At 44.3% G+C, this 15,679-nt stretch overlaps 3 protein-coding genes and 1 long non-coding RNA gene across 4 annotated transcripts; 2 read left to right on the top strand and 2 right to left on the bottom strand.

Annotated features, from left to right (window-relative positions):
* Positions 1–1,865: 1,865 nt before the first annotated feature.
* Positions 1,866–5,141, top strand: LOC146270851 (uncharacterized). Its single transcript, XM_084708134.1, has 5 exons — positions 1,866–1,955; positions 2,153–2,299; positions 3,017–3,187; positions 3,263–3,352; positions 4,991–5,141. The coding sequence occupies exons 1-5, from the start codon at positions 1,935–1,937 to the stop codon at positions 5,078–5,080; spliced, it is 519 nt and encodes a 172-aa protein (XP_084564260.1). The 5' UTR covers positions 1,866–1,934; the 3' UTR covers positions 5,081–5,141.
* A 181-nt stretch (positions 5,142–5,322) lies between these two features.
* On the bottom strand, positions 5,323–6,937 carry LOC146270850 (uncharacterized). Its single transcript, XR_014767180.1, has 2 exons — positions 6,285–6,937; positions 5,323–5,444 (listed from the first exon to the last, which is right to left on the bottom strand). It is a non-coding gene; the product is annotated as an uncharacterized LOC146270850 (long non-coding RNA).
* Positions 6,938–7,103: 166 nt separating this feature from the next.
* On the top strand, positions 7,104–9,705 carry LOC146270849 (insulin-like growth factor-binding protein 1). Its single transcript, XM_084707485.1, has 4 exons — positions 7,104–7,554; positions 7,781–7,923; positions 8,246–8,374; positions 8,525–9,705. The coding sequence occupies exons 1-4, from the start codon at positions 7,203–7,205 to the stop codon at positions 8,648–8,650; spliced, it is 750 nt and encodes a 249-aa protein (XP_084563611.1). The 5' UTR covers positions 7,104–7,202; the 3' UTR covers positions 8,651–9,705.
* A 1,093-nt stretch (positions 9,706–10,798) lies between these two features.
* On the bottom strand, positions 10,799–14,997 carry LOC146270848 (insulin-like growth factor-binding protein 3). The gene is made up of 4 exons (XM_084707237.1): positions 14,582–14,997; positions 13,771–14,024; positions 12,818–12,937; positions 10,799–10,924 (listed from the first exon to the last, which is right to left on the bottom strand). The coding sequence occupies exons 1-4, from the start codon at positions 14,949–14,951 to the stop codon at positions 10,799–10,801; spliced, it is 870 nt and encodes a 289-aa protein (XP_084563363.1). The 5' UTR covers positions 14,952–14,997.
* Between the last annotated feature and the right edge of the window lie 682 nt (positions 14,998–15,679).

The raw sequence follows: 15,679 nt of genomic DNA, 5'->3' as shown, positions 1-15,679 counted from the left end.
CTCTCTGTAACAGCAAAGTCAATAGAGCAGCTCGCAGAACCAGGCTGCTCGAATCAGACAGACTGTTTTGGAGATTCTCAATGAGGTCAGGAGCAAGGAAAACCCTACAAGAACTCGGTGTTCTGAGGTGACGTACAATACAGTCAAGGGCGAAATTGTGTGTCACCAATTGTGAGAGGAAAAAAATGGCATGCTGGATCACACCATCGCTCTGGAAGATTACTGTCTGTCTAATACTGAGTTGAACTGACCTAAAAGTATGTAAGATAGTCTGAAAGTTAGCAAGCGACATTAGCCAATGCAATATTCACCTAATAGCCTACTCCTAATGGCAAAATGTGCCACTTAAAAAGTTAAACCTCAGGGCATGGGGGCAAGGATTATTAATTAAGTATGACATGGATTCTAAAAGATTGCTTATTTTTTATGAAACACAAGTGGAATGGCACCTTCCTTGAACATTGGGGGATGTGTCCCTCCATCCTTACTGGGAATCTGGCCCTTGAACACATTTCCTCCATGGAGGACTTTGACCTTGGTCCAGATGGATTGATACCTAGTGGGCTCATAAAAATATTTAAGAGGTTATTAGGTGTCATGTACATCATTTTTCAGCTGAACAATATTTTTATAAAGCAAATATTCTCTGCCATTGTTCATTCAAGGTTAGTTCCGAAAGGACTTTCTTCTGATACATGACTATGGTTAATAATAATGACAAGCCCATCTGTGACTTGGGGAACTTGAATGAATGAAAGCGACATTGTGTCTTCCCTTTGGAGTAAAATATGTTCCCTAAAAGAGCTGAGTTGCGCGTAGAATGAACATGTTTTGTCATGGTCATGCCATCCTCTCTACCATCACCAAACAGTTCAAATAACCAACTTGGTACAAGTTCTTGTTGTCAAACTTTAAGAACCACAATGACTTACCATCACTAAATAGGCATGTAACTCTTATTTTTGTGTCAGAACATTTGAGCATATCTCTCTATTCGGCAATCTCCAATATCCCCGAATGGACTCTAATGTGACTAAACCCAAATGACTTTCTGAGAGACGCACTCCTACCACATTTGACGTTGAAACATAATGACACAGATGGATCTAGAGTGACCATGATTCAAGCTGCAGATGATTTTGTCACATGTAGTCAATGCCCCATTAAGCCATGTTCCTGTCCAATGCTACGATAAGACCACAGAGCTGAGGTGAGGTCAGCCAGGCAGAGCTCAACTACACAAACAGCTCTATGTGACCCTAGGAGTCCAGCCAATACCGGTCAAGCTGAGCCATCAAATCAAAAAGATGTTATAAACACAGTTGTGATTACAGTGATAGTGACCCTGTGTCATTTCAAGCGCTTCTCCTCAATCTGGGTCAATACGGAATCGTTGATTAACTAACAACAAGCTACACAGGTCACCCACACTTTATTTGCCTGCCTCAATCACGCATCAGGGACCAGAGAGTGTCATCGTTCACACATTTCCATGAGGTTTTAATAAAAGCATTCTCACATGAGGGATTGCATAATGTATGTCAGCACTGCTGGAATTTGGTCGTTCACAAAATTGTGAAGTGTGTTACAATCCAAGACGCATAATGATAGCTAATGCAATTAACTGGTATTGGAACGCCTTTAAAGGGGAGTGATACGAGTATTAGTGAAGTCCTAGGCCTGATATACTCTATATGAGAGCTCATGGAATGCCTCTTGTCCAATCAAATTACTTGGTCGGAACAAACTGTTGTATGATGAAGCTTCAATTACAGCTGTAATTACTGACTGGCGGTTTAAAGCAATCAAAGCAATTACAAACAGCTGTGTACCAGAGTAGTTTAACGAGCATTTAACATTTCAACATCTGTTCCATGAGAACCCCAGCTTACACAGCTAACTTATTCAACTCTCTTCATTAGCAAAGAGATGCTATGAGTATTCATCAGCAATATGTGAGTCTGTTTCAGTATCATTCTTTGGTATATTTTATGGAATAAGGTTTAACTGTAGGGTTTAACTAAATAAGGTTTAGGCTGTGTTTAGTAAAAAAAACTGCTGCTGTACGAAGATTTCCCAAGTCGAACCTACATGTTCAAAATCAACAGGTGTGGTGGACATGGGTTGCGATTGATAAGAGAATGCTTTCCAGCTCGAGACTATACAGGAGTGTGAGGAAGATGAGGCAGAGGAGGAGGAAGAGGAGGCCGAAGATCAGAGAGAAGAAGAGAAGGACGAGTCTGAGGAGGAGCAGCTTAGAGTGATGAGGCCTGGGCGCTTGTCAAGTTCCCTTGTTCTGGTGAGGCTCCTTGTGACGCTTGCCCTCATTGTTTGACACAGCCTGTGTTCCACTGGTGGCTAGAGACTGGGAAATGAGGGAGCACAGGAGGAAAACCAACTATATTCATGTCGTTTTACACTAGTCGGCAACTTCTCTACTTTCTTTATGTTTGTGTTCTACTTTGTTCAAATGTAGCAAAAATCCAACTAGCAACCAACTGATGCAAATTTACTGTACAAGTAAAGCAGGGTGATACTCCTGGAGCTAATTCCCAATCTTTCATAAGGAACAAATATATCATATTAATGAGAATATAATGATCATAATAGCACATTCCTTAATTTAGCTTTGTAATCCCCAAATTTGAACGGCTGTGATTGTAATCCACAAGGTGTTCTTCCCCAGTCCATTGTGTCTGTGTGCATCAATTTTCTCTGTAATCCTCTCACTCACGCACCACTGACTGCCGTTAATTGCCTTGTTAGCTGGAGGAGCAACGCTCTCCTCCAAATCCATTCCGGTTACCAGTCCTGGACTGCTACAATAAGCTAACTGTTAAATTGGCTAACGCAAACCATTGCACGATTAAACATTTCCAATGAAGAGATTGTTTTTGAAATTGCACTGCGATTTGGTAATGGTTTATTTCAACCAATTAAAGGTGAAACGACGTCCTTTGCCTCTATGAGCCAGCCTCCTGATATGTTCTGACATGGGTCCTCTCCCCTGATATAGGATGATACGTTAACACAGGCGAGGATGAAGGATCCTTCTGACCCTGGGCCCACAACTCCTAGGACACCAGAGGACTTCTGTGTGAATGTTAGCCCACCCAGGGCCCCTCGGTCTGGTCTGGAGAGAGCATATTGTGAAGGCAGTGAGGCTGACGGTGGAATAAAGGTCAAGGTAAATGGCCTTGCATTGACCCAGTGGTTTTCAAGTGCCAAACACTATAGTCCTTATTGTTTCCATCTGATCAAGTTCTTCAGAAACGTGAGGAGGAGACTTTCCTTGTCCTCAGTAGAAGAAACACCACGCAGACCTGGGAAGAAGAGAAGAGGACAAAGAAAGGTATGCAGGGGGATTCATTAATGTGCACCTCCTGATCTGTTCACAAACACCTTCCCATAGAAACTTTTTGATTTTTTTTTTTTCATTGCAGGCTGCAAAAAACCTTATTACTAAAAATAACTTAATTATTGTACCTTTTACCGCACCAAGTGTTTAAACACTGGTCCCCATGCCTTGTAAAACACACTACTACTCTTTTTTTCCTACATCCTAGAATCTAAGTGTGTCCAGTTGATGGGTCTAGGGTCTGTCAGCCACATCTCAAATGAAGGCACATCACACACAAAATTACAGAACACAGGATCTCTAGACATAAAAAAAAATAAAAATAGATAAACAAAGTGAGGCACCGGGCAATCACATGTGGATGGTTCGAAGGTGTGGTTGGAATTTTTTAGGCTGTGCTAATCTTTTTCCATATTTTCAAGGAGCTGTGTACCAGAGGTTCCTTCCATATTACATTTTTTTTTTTTTTTTTTTTTCTTAACATGTCTGTTTAGAAGGGCTAGGGGAAAGGTTCTGCGACAGACTGCTCGCTTTACAGAAAGCCTGGCTGGTGTGTTCTCCTCAATGCTCTGTGAGATTACAACTTTTCCAGAAAGACAGAGGGTTTAAATGTGTAGCTCGGTAGTAACATCTCAAATCTGTGAGACTGAAGCCTTCCTTATTTTCTTACATGGGTGTATCTTGCTGATATACTACTGCCAGATAGAGGATATAAAGAGGATTATAAGAAATTCAAAGTTCCTAAAATAGCTTTGTGGAATACATGATTGGATTAACTGAAATGGGCAAACCACCATCTTTAATAACATTTACTCTCCCAACCAGTGACAGTTGGAGACTTTTCCAGAAATCTGTGTTCTGTTTAGCTGGATTATTTTGAGTTTCCAGTTTGCCTCAAGTAATAATCAGGTTTTCTGGTAACAGTCCCCCCAGGTAAGTATCCCTGTCCTTGGTCATCTAAAAAGGCACACGTTTAGCGTGGAGCTATTCTGGTTTAAACCTTGTGTAGTCTTAACACTCTGTATACTCCCTTTGTTCCAATGGTCAAATGACAGCCTTCACTAAACCCCTAAAATAAATCAGTTTACAGTAATTTTGAACCTCAAATATTTTTTGCAAGAAGAAACAAACCTGTCATTACTTTGTGAATATCTGTCTTTTCCCTCTTCAGTGCAGCGAGACTGCATTTAATCAATGGACACCACTCATTTCTATTATTTATTACACATTTGCTTTCATGACTTAGGAAAGAGAAAATAGGTTGAACTGCATCTGTACCAGAAATCACTGGCACCAATAAAAACGTTTTTAATCTGTTGTGTGTCTGTGCTTTCTGTTGTGTGTAAATAATTTAACTGCTGGGTCAATCATTGTACCCTGGTGGTGCACAACTTTCATGAAAAAATGAACGGCCATGTTTCATTCTGGGGTGTTTTTGTATGCATTGTGGCTAAACGTTTATGACCCTGTTTGGTACTGTGGTAGAAGAAATACTTGGGACACATCCTGCTTTGTGATAAAACTCGCTGTCTGATGAGCATACTGAATCTGTATCCAATCAATTAACTCCTTCCCAAAGCCAAATGCCTCCAAGGATCAACTGCTTCTGATTTGAAGTTGTCTCTTTCGTAGGGTGGGGATCCTGATCCTGTCCCTCAGTGGCTGGTGAATCTGATGTACAACATTGAAGAGGCCACCACACACCAGCTAGTTGTTGAGTAGGTTCCATGTGTGATGTCTGTTTGATTCGCAACATTATTAAAGGATTCATCACTGAAAGTGAGTTGACACTCTCTCTTTGGGTTCTGATCCAACCAGAACTTTGGGTTGTAAAGAGGTGGACATGTTTTGGGAAAGTGCCAGGGAAGTTTCCGGAAAACATTACTGTTTTCAATTTGAGAGATTTTCTGTATTATACTGTAGCAACCAAGGGATGTAGCAAACAGCATAGCACCACTCAAAAGCACGGTTGTCGTACTAAATAGCAGACGTTTATTGAAATAAACAACATAACACCAAATAGGTTCTTCGGTTGAGGGAACAGTCTGGACTGGTCCGGCTGGGCTGTTTGGACCCCCACTCCTCACTGAAAAAAAACACACAGTAGGAGTTGGTTAGACGAGGCCGTAAACGTGTTGGAGTCCAGCCACCACCCACCACACCTGCCCAGCTCGTTGTCTCCCTTGGGAGAGGCACCTGGACACGCATGCCTCCGATCACCTGACACCGGGCTTTCCGCTGACGCGGTCTATGGTGGTGCACTCCTGGGTGCCACAATACGTTCTCAAAAGCAACCATCACATGGGCTGTTATTTCCCACACCACATGCACATACAGTTCTCAGCATCAGTCACACAACTGAAGATAAGCCGACTTTCAACCCAAGGAGCCTGTGTGTTCTGTTAAATTTGGGTTATATTACTAAGGTGAATATCTAAACATTGTCATGTCCATGTCAATATAACTAGTGTACAAAGATACTAAATAGCCTGTAGAAGTTTCCAACTTGGCTTGCTAAGGTGTTTCACATTTTATTTGCTGCCATAGAGGTACAGGTTTTAGCTTGATTTACCATACAATGGTGTATTAAACCTGTATTGTCATTGTCATTCATAATTTTTTTTTAAGGGATGTTATTAATACTGTTATCAATGATGTATGGACATCACAAAAAAATACAGTGTACCCCCCCAAAAAAATAATTTCCATTAATTCCCCCAAATTTCCAAATATTTCCAAGGACAGTTTTCAACATTCCACATTTCAACATTTCTGGAATTTTGCAACTCTGGTCGGTGTCCTGTTTAAACAGATAGGGAAAATGATTGTTGAGCAGGAGGAATCACTGAAGACAAAATACACTGGACTTACAATGAACAAAATTGTATTTAATCGGAATGTAGACTTTCTTAGTGGAACAGCATACCGGTAAAGTATCCCTGACTGTGACAGAGCAATGTCTCACTGTAGGTAGACGAGGCCATGCCGCCATAGAGGTCCATAGAGTGTCCAGTGGAAAGGACTAATCAGAAGATCATTCTAGAGGGCAAAGGCTGCAAGTGTGTGTCGGGGGAGGAATACTACACCAGGAAACAGCCATTTACTGCAACCCTTTTCCAGACAAACATGTTTTGAGACAAGAGAAATAATCCATATTGTTACCATGGTTATGCAACACAAAGGGGGGCTTGTTTGCAAGGCAGATAAGAAGGGCCTTCACCAAAGATCAAAGAAACTCACAAATATGTTTTATAAGATATAAGAAAGAGAGTAGAAAAAGAGAGTGGAATTTTGTTACAACCTCTGTTCAACCTTTTTAGAATGAATGAATTAATGAATTGACAGTTATATGATTTTCTAGATATTATCAGGTCTCAAGAACTTGTCAGCTGGAGGATTTGCAGAAAAATGTTTTTGTTGCACAAAAATGCATCCACATATTTTCAAGCTATTAACATTGTTGACATGATGACGGTATCAAGTTGGCTCTGTGATGTTAACCACGAGGTCAACCACACATTTACTGTAGGGGTTGAGGTTGTTATTGTCAGTTCATAATCACTCAGTGTTCCAAAATCAATATTGACAATTGCTCTTCTGAACCTTAGTCCAGGTCTACCCACTCCATCCAGAGGTCATGCACCAATAGAACTAGCCTGTTCAAAATATTTAATATCTGGAGTCACCATGTCAAACATTAACCCTGCAGAGGCCAGAGAACTGTATAAATACTGCCAAGCTGCCGCTTCGGGGAAATCAGTTTAGAAGGAAACCAACTGCTTGGCCTCAAATCTCCAAAACACATCTGAAAAGATTTTGAAGACCCTCCTAAGTTCCTGTAAGCATGGCGATGACTGGAATATACAAGAAGCTGACGCTGGTGTTGGGGGCGGCCCTTGCTTTCCTGGCAGGGGGGCTGTCCTCCCCTGTGGTGGGACCCGAGCCTATCCGATGTGCCCCCTGTACCCAGGAGAAGCTGGACCAGTGCCCTGCCATTCCCCTGAACTGCAGGCAGGTTCTGAGGGAGCCTGGCTGTGGCTGCTGTCAGGCCTGCGCTCTGGAGAAGGGGGCCTCCTGCGGGGTGTACACGGCCCACTGCGCCCAGGGTCTCCGCTGCACGCCCCGACCTGGGGAGGCCAGGCCACTCCACTCCCTCACCAGGGGACAGGGCGTCTGCGCTGAGGACGGTGGACAAGGTAGACTCCGTGACTGAACCCACCCCACCCCTATCCCTCACACGTTTTCACATCAAATGATTATCATTCGACGTTATTTCGATCCTGACGAGGCACACTGCCAAAATGTGAGTGCCCTTTGACTTTGTTTGCGTCGTCCTGTCGTGACAGGTTGAAGTTTAATGAAGGTTCATGAGCTCTTGTTGATGTTGAAGGGCTAAGCTGACCTCGTTGCCTCCCCCCACAGAGGAAGCCGATGGCCTGCCTGACCACAGCTCCCTGCCTTACCTGCTGGGCCTCAACACGCCTTCCGACCACCGCGACGCCGCCGAGGCCCAGGAGAGCATCAAGGCCAAAGTCAACGCCATCCGCAAAAAGCTGGTGGAGCAGGTACGGACACACACACACAGGCAGCACACTCAACCTGGCTTGCTGTTATGGGATCTAGGGCACGAGTTGAAAGTCTGTTGTGGAAAGTTACATTCCAGCCCTCTAGAGGGAGCACTTGCTGTCCAAAGAAAAAGAAAAAAACACTTGGCTTTGTTTCCAAATCCAGACGTTTATTATGTGGAATTTATTTTATAAGTTTGGTTATGTTTACATGCCAGCGTTTTATTTCTGAATTAATTGTGCTGTATTGTGTGTATGATGAATGATAACCCCCAAATACTCATCTCTTTTTCCCTCCTTTCTCTTCATCTCTCTTCTTCAGGGCCCCTGCCATATTGAGCTGCATGCAGCCCTGGACATGATCGCCAGTTCCCAACAGAAACTGGGGGAGAGATTCACCACCTTCTACCTCCCTAACTGTGACAAGCATGGCTTCTACAAGGCCAAGCAGGTGAGGCACATCTCCATCACCTCGACAGGCAAAGACGAAGAGAGACATGGGTTAGCTTAGCGGCTACTTTGAAAGACTGGCAGGATGTTCAACTGACGATACGTGTTAGTTAGTGACAGTATCTCTCTTCTTTTCTACTCTCTCGGTCAGTGTGAGTCATCTCTGGTCGGACCCCCTGCTCGCTGTTGGTGCGTGTCCGCCTGGAATGGGAAGAAGGTTCCGGGCTCGAGCGATCTGGCGGGTGACTCTGAGTGCCATCAGGAGCTGACTCACTAGTGCTGTGATCAGACATACACACACTCACACACACGTGAACCCGGCCCAGGGAGAGATGCATACTGCCACTCTTTCACTCAGTTAAAGGACTAAACACACAGCATGCTGTAGGTTTCTGCAAACTTACACACAGCCCCCTCCTATACTAAGTTTCTTTTACACACACTCATTCCCATAAACACGCAACATCAAATTTTATTTGAGAGAAGATAAATTGCTCTTAATTTATTTACATGACGTACGTATCAAGCTTTATTTATTCAAAATGTGTATGTGCTCACTAGTTTGAACCATTTGTAATTTTTAGATTATTTATATGTTTGCCTATTTTTTGATTGTAAATAGGGGAACACTGTATACATTTGTGTTTGTGACTAAATAACTCCATGGCTGAAGACCACAGGTCACCAGCTTTGCCAAACCTCGTTCAGGATCCTCAGGAGCTGTTTTTTGATTCATTCAAACGCTGGACTTGTGCACTGCACAGAACAACACAGCCACTCATTCAACATGTTGACAGTGGCGGAATGTATCTTCATTGACGTTTCCTCAATGGGTATCGGGGAAATAGTTAAAATGCCACAGGTATGTGCACCGTGGCCTAACACAAACAGCATCAGGGCTCATCCAGGCCAAGTGCTCAGGTTTCGGATGGGCTTTTTTATATCTTCCTCTGCTCTGTTCATCTACCTCTACTGGTCTCTGTAGGCCTCCTGCTTCAGCCAGGGGGTCATGGGGGGCACCCGCCCTCCCAACCCTCCACATCCCTCCCCATCTCCACTCTCCCACTCTTGTGTTATATATCGCTCTGAAAGGACATTTGTATCGCTTTTCGTTTGAACTTTTGTTCTACCGGCAAGGTTTCTATATTTATAAAGATTCTGTGTTGTCTACATGCCACTGTTGGTTGTCGATATTGTGTACTTTTTTTGTCTGACCGCTATAGTTCACAAAATATGCTGCTATTGACTTGGTTGGTTGGTTAAAATCAAGTATGTTGACTTGTTTTGTAATCTCTTGAATGTTCTTTCAATAAATGTTGTTGTATCAGTTTATATTGCCTTTATTACTTAAAAATAGACTTTTGAGAGGTAAAATACATTTGCATCGTACAGTTGCGTTATACACGCGCACAGAATTTTGCCTACAGGCACGGCTAAATAATAAAAAGGTCTCACTGCGTGGTTAATACAGACAAAAAACCTACACAGAAATGCGTGATGAGAAGACTTGTCTCCTTCATCCCACATACCAGCTTATGCAAATGGGACATCTTAAAAACAAACACTAGAAACACAATAAGGCCCATAACGATTGTGGCCTTCATTTGATGCAGCAGAATCCAACAACAACAACAACAAAAATAATAATAATGCATTGTGTATGAGCTGCATATGAAAAATCTGACTTGAATTTCAACTCCCTTTCTCACAGGGTCCTGAGGAGGAGGAAGTGAGCATGCAGTGAAACGCTGAATGGATGCACAAAGCTGTTGCATGCACTGGAATAGAGAAACATGGCCTGGGTTACCATGGGGACGCTGTACTGTACCATGCATACTGTCTGTGCCCATTATATGGTTAATAAAGTGCCCGTATGCACTTAATGTCTCTCACACAGATATGCAGAGAATATACGACACAGATACAAGGCTAGCACACCACACACAGTCAGAATCACAAACTTACAATGATTCCATTACAGTACCATGTCACAAACACATACGTGTATAGTGCCATTTAATTGTGCGTCGATGTCTATCTCTCCTTGACTCTGGGGGAGATGGCCTCGGGGTTGACCCCTGTGCAATCGAGTTCATGATAGAAAATCCAGAAATGTCTGCACTTCTCAGAGATGCGCCAGGCTGGTTGAACTTCTTGTGTCTGAGTCCAGATGCACGCTGTTAGCAATGGAGAGAGGTGCACGACTAAGGGAGTTGAACTTCACCTCCCCACCCCGCCTGCCCTGCCTCTAGTAAGGTCCTAGGAGCTTCAGAAACAGCAACTCCAGCCCTCCACAGCTCTGCTGTCAGAGCCACGGTTGACCTCTCTCCCAATAACCGCTGTTCCTCTGGCTGTTTACAGTTCCTCTCTCCGCCTCTTTCCCTCCCTCTCTCCCTCTCCCTCTCCCTCTCTGTGTGCTTCCATCCTATTGGCTCTCTGAGTTGTAGCATTGGGCGTCTCCTTTCTCCTTGCCGTCGAAGCCTGGCAGCGGCTGGCCATACTTGTCCACACACCAGCAGAACCCTCGCTTTCTGCCCTTGGATGGACGACACTACCAAATAGAGGGAACGAGGGAGAGAGAGATAGACACAGAGAGAGAGAGATAGAGAGAGACAGAGAAAGAGAGCGAAAACGACAAAGAGAAGATCCTTAAATAACCATAAATACAGTCCAATATTCAGAAAGATGGGCCGGAGGCTACTTGATCAGCAGTGCAGAGTAGCAGCTAAAGAGCAAGGGCCATTAATGGAAGCCCTTTTCTGCTGAGTAGATGCAGACTTGGCCATGCGACACGTGATGGTATTTTGAGCTGCTTTTACGGTCTACCTCCAGTTCCACACACATATAGAGACCTTAAAGGTAAACAGAAAGCTGGTCAAATATTTGCTTAGGCCCGTTTGTGAACAACTGAGACCCGACATCTATTTTCAGAAGCCGGTGGCCAGTACAAATCATCTGTTGCTGATTATACCGTACAGCCTCAAATTATGGGTACTACAAATGACTTACAGCGTCTCTGGAGCAACCCAAAGGCTGTTATTTTACTGCCAATTTTACTAAAGGTCAAGATCCTTTCTAGTAAAACATGCAGCGATTCATTTGAAGGACAAATACAAAATCTGTCCATCCATGACAGAGAGTTTGGGGTTTGATCAGAAGGAAGATCAACCGCTTTCTGGCAGCATCACTTGCTGCACTTCCTATTTGCACTATTTGTATGTCAATGAATACATTGAAATATAAATGGATGCATATCTGATCTGAGTCATTTTAAACTGCGCTTCTGTGAGATGTTCTGTGAGACATGAGAGTATCTACACAAAACTTACATTAGAACAAACTTTCTGCATTACACCCTTGCAAAGAGATGGAGGAAGATGCCATAAATGTAAATATGCACTCCATAAGCTGGATAAAGTGTGCAGTTAGTGTACAATTAGTGCTTTGGACACTGTAATTATTGTAGGAAAAAAGCCACATCTATATGTAATTGAGGAGTAATTACAAAGAGGTCAAATGTGCATTTGGTGAATGCATCCAATTCAACCAGTACTCCTACTTATTGTCCCCCTTCCAACAAACACATGCATACATGTGGACTCTGTGTCGACACATACAGGTAATAAGTTGAGTCTGGCCCCAGCGACATCCGGCAACCACCCCAAAGAACGCTGAAAAACACAAAATGGCTGTTCCGCCCTGCTCTTGACGGGGGCGCACACACATACACAAATGAGACTTTAGGGACATTCAAAATAAACAGACACAATGAGACCGCCGTGCATTAGGCGGCTGTCGTATAATAAGGAGCGGGCTGCTTTGGCGGACGGCATGGCGCGCGGGAGACTTAAATGCCTCCATATGAAAGCACGGGTCCCACTCGTTTATTATAAAGCGATTGTGGCCGCGCCGCGCCAACGCAGGGATGGACGGCAGGCTCTATTTCTGGGACTGGCTTTTCCCAAGTCCGACAATTATGGGGCGAGCGCGTCGGGTTCCGACGGCCACCTTGACGTCTGTCTCCCTGGGAGGGTTAGCGTAACCCCGGCCGCCATCTCAGCCTCCCCTTGGCTCTCGAGGGCTCTGCTCTGCGGTAGATGACTGCTGGGCTGAGCTGTTCTGGTCTACATCCCCAGGCAGTGATGAAGCTCTAATAAGCAGTACGGGAAGCACCTCAGGACATGCTACACATCTGTTATAGATCTGTTGATGCTGCTCTGGATGAAGAGAGTGACTCGGAGGATTCATCTAAGCTGGGTGTATTTTGTGTTGCTGGTAGGGCTTTTGGCTTTTATATTATTGATCTAAATGGGATCCCCTGTCGCTGATGCTTGGTAGCGGTGGAATTCAGAACAAAGCCGGAGTCAAATGACTGTTCTCTACTAAAACATATATGCTTCCAAGAGCTTTATTTGCACACAGGTGTTTTAATCCACTCCCCTACCTGTTTTTTCTTATAGAAGCCTTTCTTGTCACAGTTTGGTATGCGGAATCCTCGTGGGTTCAGTATGTCTGTGATCTTCAGGCCGTTGAGAACACTCTCCATCTCTCGCCGACATGGACCCTAAACAGAACAGGACGCACACAGAAACACAAATCAGGATCTCCTCAGTTCTCGCATGTATGGAATGATTTCAGAATCAGGACCAGATGACTGTGCTGAGAAATACACTGGAGTTCAGTCTTGAACATGGTGTTAATCCTACAAAAACCCAGCAAACCGGTCTTCAATAATACTCCAACAATGGTGGCCGGAGTATGAAAGCTAGGTAGCTGATATGAAATGAATTTATCTTGCGAACTTGTGAGGGCTTACGTCTGTTTCTAAGCTAATTATGACTGTAACACTTCACACAAAGGACAGGGGATTAAGTGCCTTCAAAGGGACTCCGGTCACTGATCAAAGCAACGAGCCAAAGCTCATTCCTTGTGCGCACTCGCTTTCTCTCAGAGGATCAAAAATAGCAGCGGGGTTTCCAATCGGGTGTACGCAGGGGCCTATCCATCATCCTCTGTGTCTCTCTCTCCTCGCTGGACGCCCCGGCACGCGGACGCCTTGCGGCCAAGCAACCGCCTGACCCGGTCAGCCACAGAGCCACCGTATCCCATCGCCGCCAAGCCAATCTATGCCTCCTGCCCTGCCTGCCTGCCCTGCCAGCCGTCAGCACCAATACCCCAAACATTTCATCACCCGCAGAGAGAGAGAGAGAGAGAGAGAGAGAGAGAGAGAGAGAGAGAGAGAGAGAGAGAGAGAGAGAGAGAGAGAGAGAGAGAGAGAGGGAGGGAGGGAGGGAGGGAGGGAGGGAGACCAAAACACGGAGAGAGCCGAGGAAAACATCCCCTAGTGGGTTGTTGAGAGAGAGAAACACTTGTGGACAGGGAACACTGGGTACTTACATACTCCAGCTCCTGCTTGGATTCCACAGAGAAGTTCTGCTGGTCTGTGCTGAGCATGCCAGGGGCTTCCTCCATTTTGAAGCTCTGAGCTCTCTTCAGCTGCACCCGTCGGAGGACGTCAGCCTTGGCAGGGTTGAGGATAGAGGGCTGCTGGGGCGGTCTGGGCTCCTCCTGGGGCCTGTGATTGCTGGAAGTGGTCTGGAGGAGTGGGGGGGCTTCGAAGCTTCTCTGCTCCTCCTGAACACCAACACTCTCTGGCACAACCAGATAAAGGTCATTTTTTTTTATTTCTAACCAGTTTTACATAGAAAATCAATTAACAATCCTTTGGGATCAATAAAGTCAGTTCTATTCAAAGATATACTACGCTGAGCAACCTCATAGGTAGGCAGATCATTAAATATAAATATGTTTTTAGGAAATCAGTAGAATGTACACGGCGTCACAGACCCAATTCCCTTTTTACATAGGTACATCACATCGTTACTGTTACTCTAGTATCTTCGGTGTCATGCCTAGTTCGACTAGTTGGTAGTCTACAGAGTAAATATATGTATAGAAATGAGACATTTTGCCTAGATTTACATTTATTTATCATATTTCAAAACAAATGTTATCAAAAAATATGTATTTTAAAATGTTAAATGTTCGATCCAAGCTGAAAAAATGTTTTATCCATCTGTCAAAAGCAACTCGTTTCTGGTCTGTTGCGAGGAAACAGCTATCAACCTGTGACGGATTGATCCCTTCCCTATTACACTTGGAAACCCACATACACCAAAAGAACTGCTGTCTGGAATAAATAGCCTACCTGCTATCTCATTAATTGGAGGTATGATGCTGACGGGTCTTTTGTTGGGTGAGTTTGCACAAATTCCACGTCCCTCCAGCAGAGCTTGGAGAGGTTTGGTCTCTCCAGGTTGATGTAGACAGGTCAAACCAGAGCCGCATCTTCCCGTGTAAACCCCACATGGCTGTCCAAGGACCAGGGCGCAAGTCATACAACAACCGCAACCTGGCTCGCGAACTCTTTCGGCGCAGTCCTTGGGTAAAGGCTTGCACAGAAGCCGCACTCCAGCATCACAAGGCTCGCACTTGATAACCGGACCTATTGCAACTGAACACTGTGTAATCGATGCCAGAACAACGGCCATACAGAGGGTGCATAAACTTGTCTCCATGGCGATATTTCGAGGTTTGCGACGAAGTAGCCTTCTCTCCCGAACTTTTAAGACTAGTTTCTGCGTGTAATTCACATGACGCCACTGAACACATCGTCTCAATATATAGAGCCAGCAGCTGAAGTCACACCCCCTCAAACGAGTTGTGGTGGTTTTGCTTCCACTTGGTTTTAAGCAAATAAAATAAAAAGAGCTTTAAAAAAAAAAGGGGAAAAAAATCACATAAAAAATATTCGAGGTAAAAACTGAGCCCTAAAATGAGTACAAAAGCCTTTGTAAGATTGCACTTTCGTAATACTTTGTCAATGACTAGGCTACATGCCAGGATTAACCAGATGCTTGTATATTTTCTTTCGGGGCAAGCCAATAACGACACCAATAATCTACAATGATGAGAGCTAGCTAACTGTGCACCCACTCCCTTTTGAGTGATACCTTGAGTTCAGGTTGGAATTGAGAATAAACAGGACACTTTACCAGTTCTCCCCTCCAACCTGTTCTCTATCACAGCACATTGGCAGGACACCTCTGAAATCGAAATCTCATTGGTCCCAGGCTGCTCAGCCTAGACTAGACAGAAACAGGCTAAATCCACACCAGTGAGACAGAAAGGGGTGTTGTATTTCAGCAAGCAATTGCTTCAATAAACACAACCTTCCCAGTGTGTATGTGTTTGCGTCTGTGTGATAGTGAGAGAAAGGAGTCTCTTTATGTGTTTTCTGTCTTTT

Source organism: Hypomesus nipponensis, chromosome 10, assembly GCF_054491055.1.
Source record: "Hypomesus nipponensis isolate SF chromosome 10, ASM5449105v1, whole genome shotgun sequence".
Lineage (NCBI taxonomy): Eukaryota > Metazoa > Chordata > Actinopteri > Osmeriformes > Osmeridae > Hypomesus > Hypomesus nipponensis.
The sequence above is the reverse complement of the archived record's forward strand: the minus strand, read 5'-3'. Positions and strand labels throughout refer to the sequence as shown.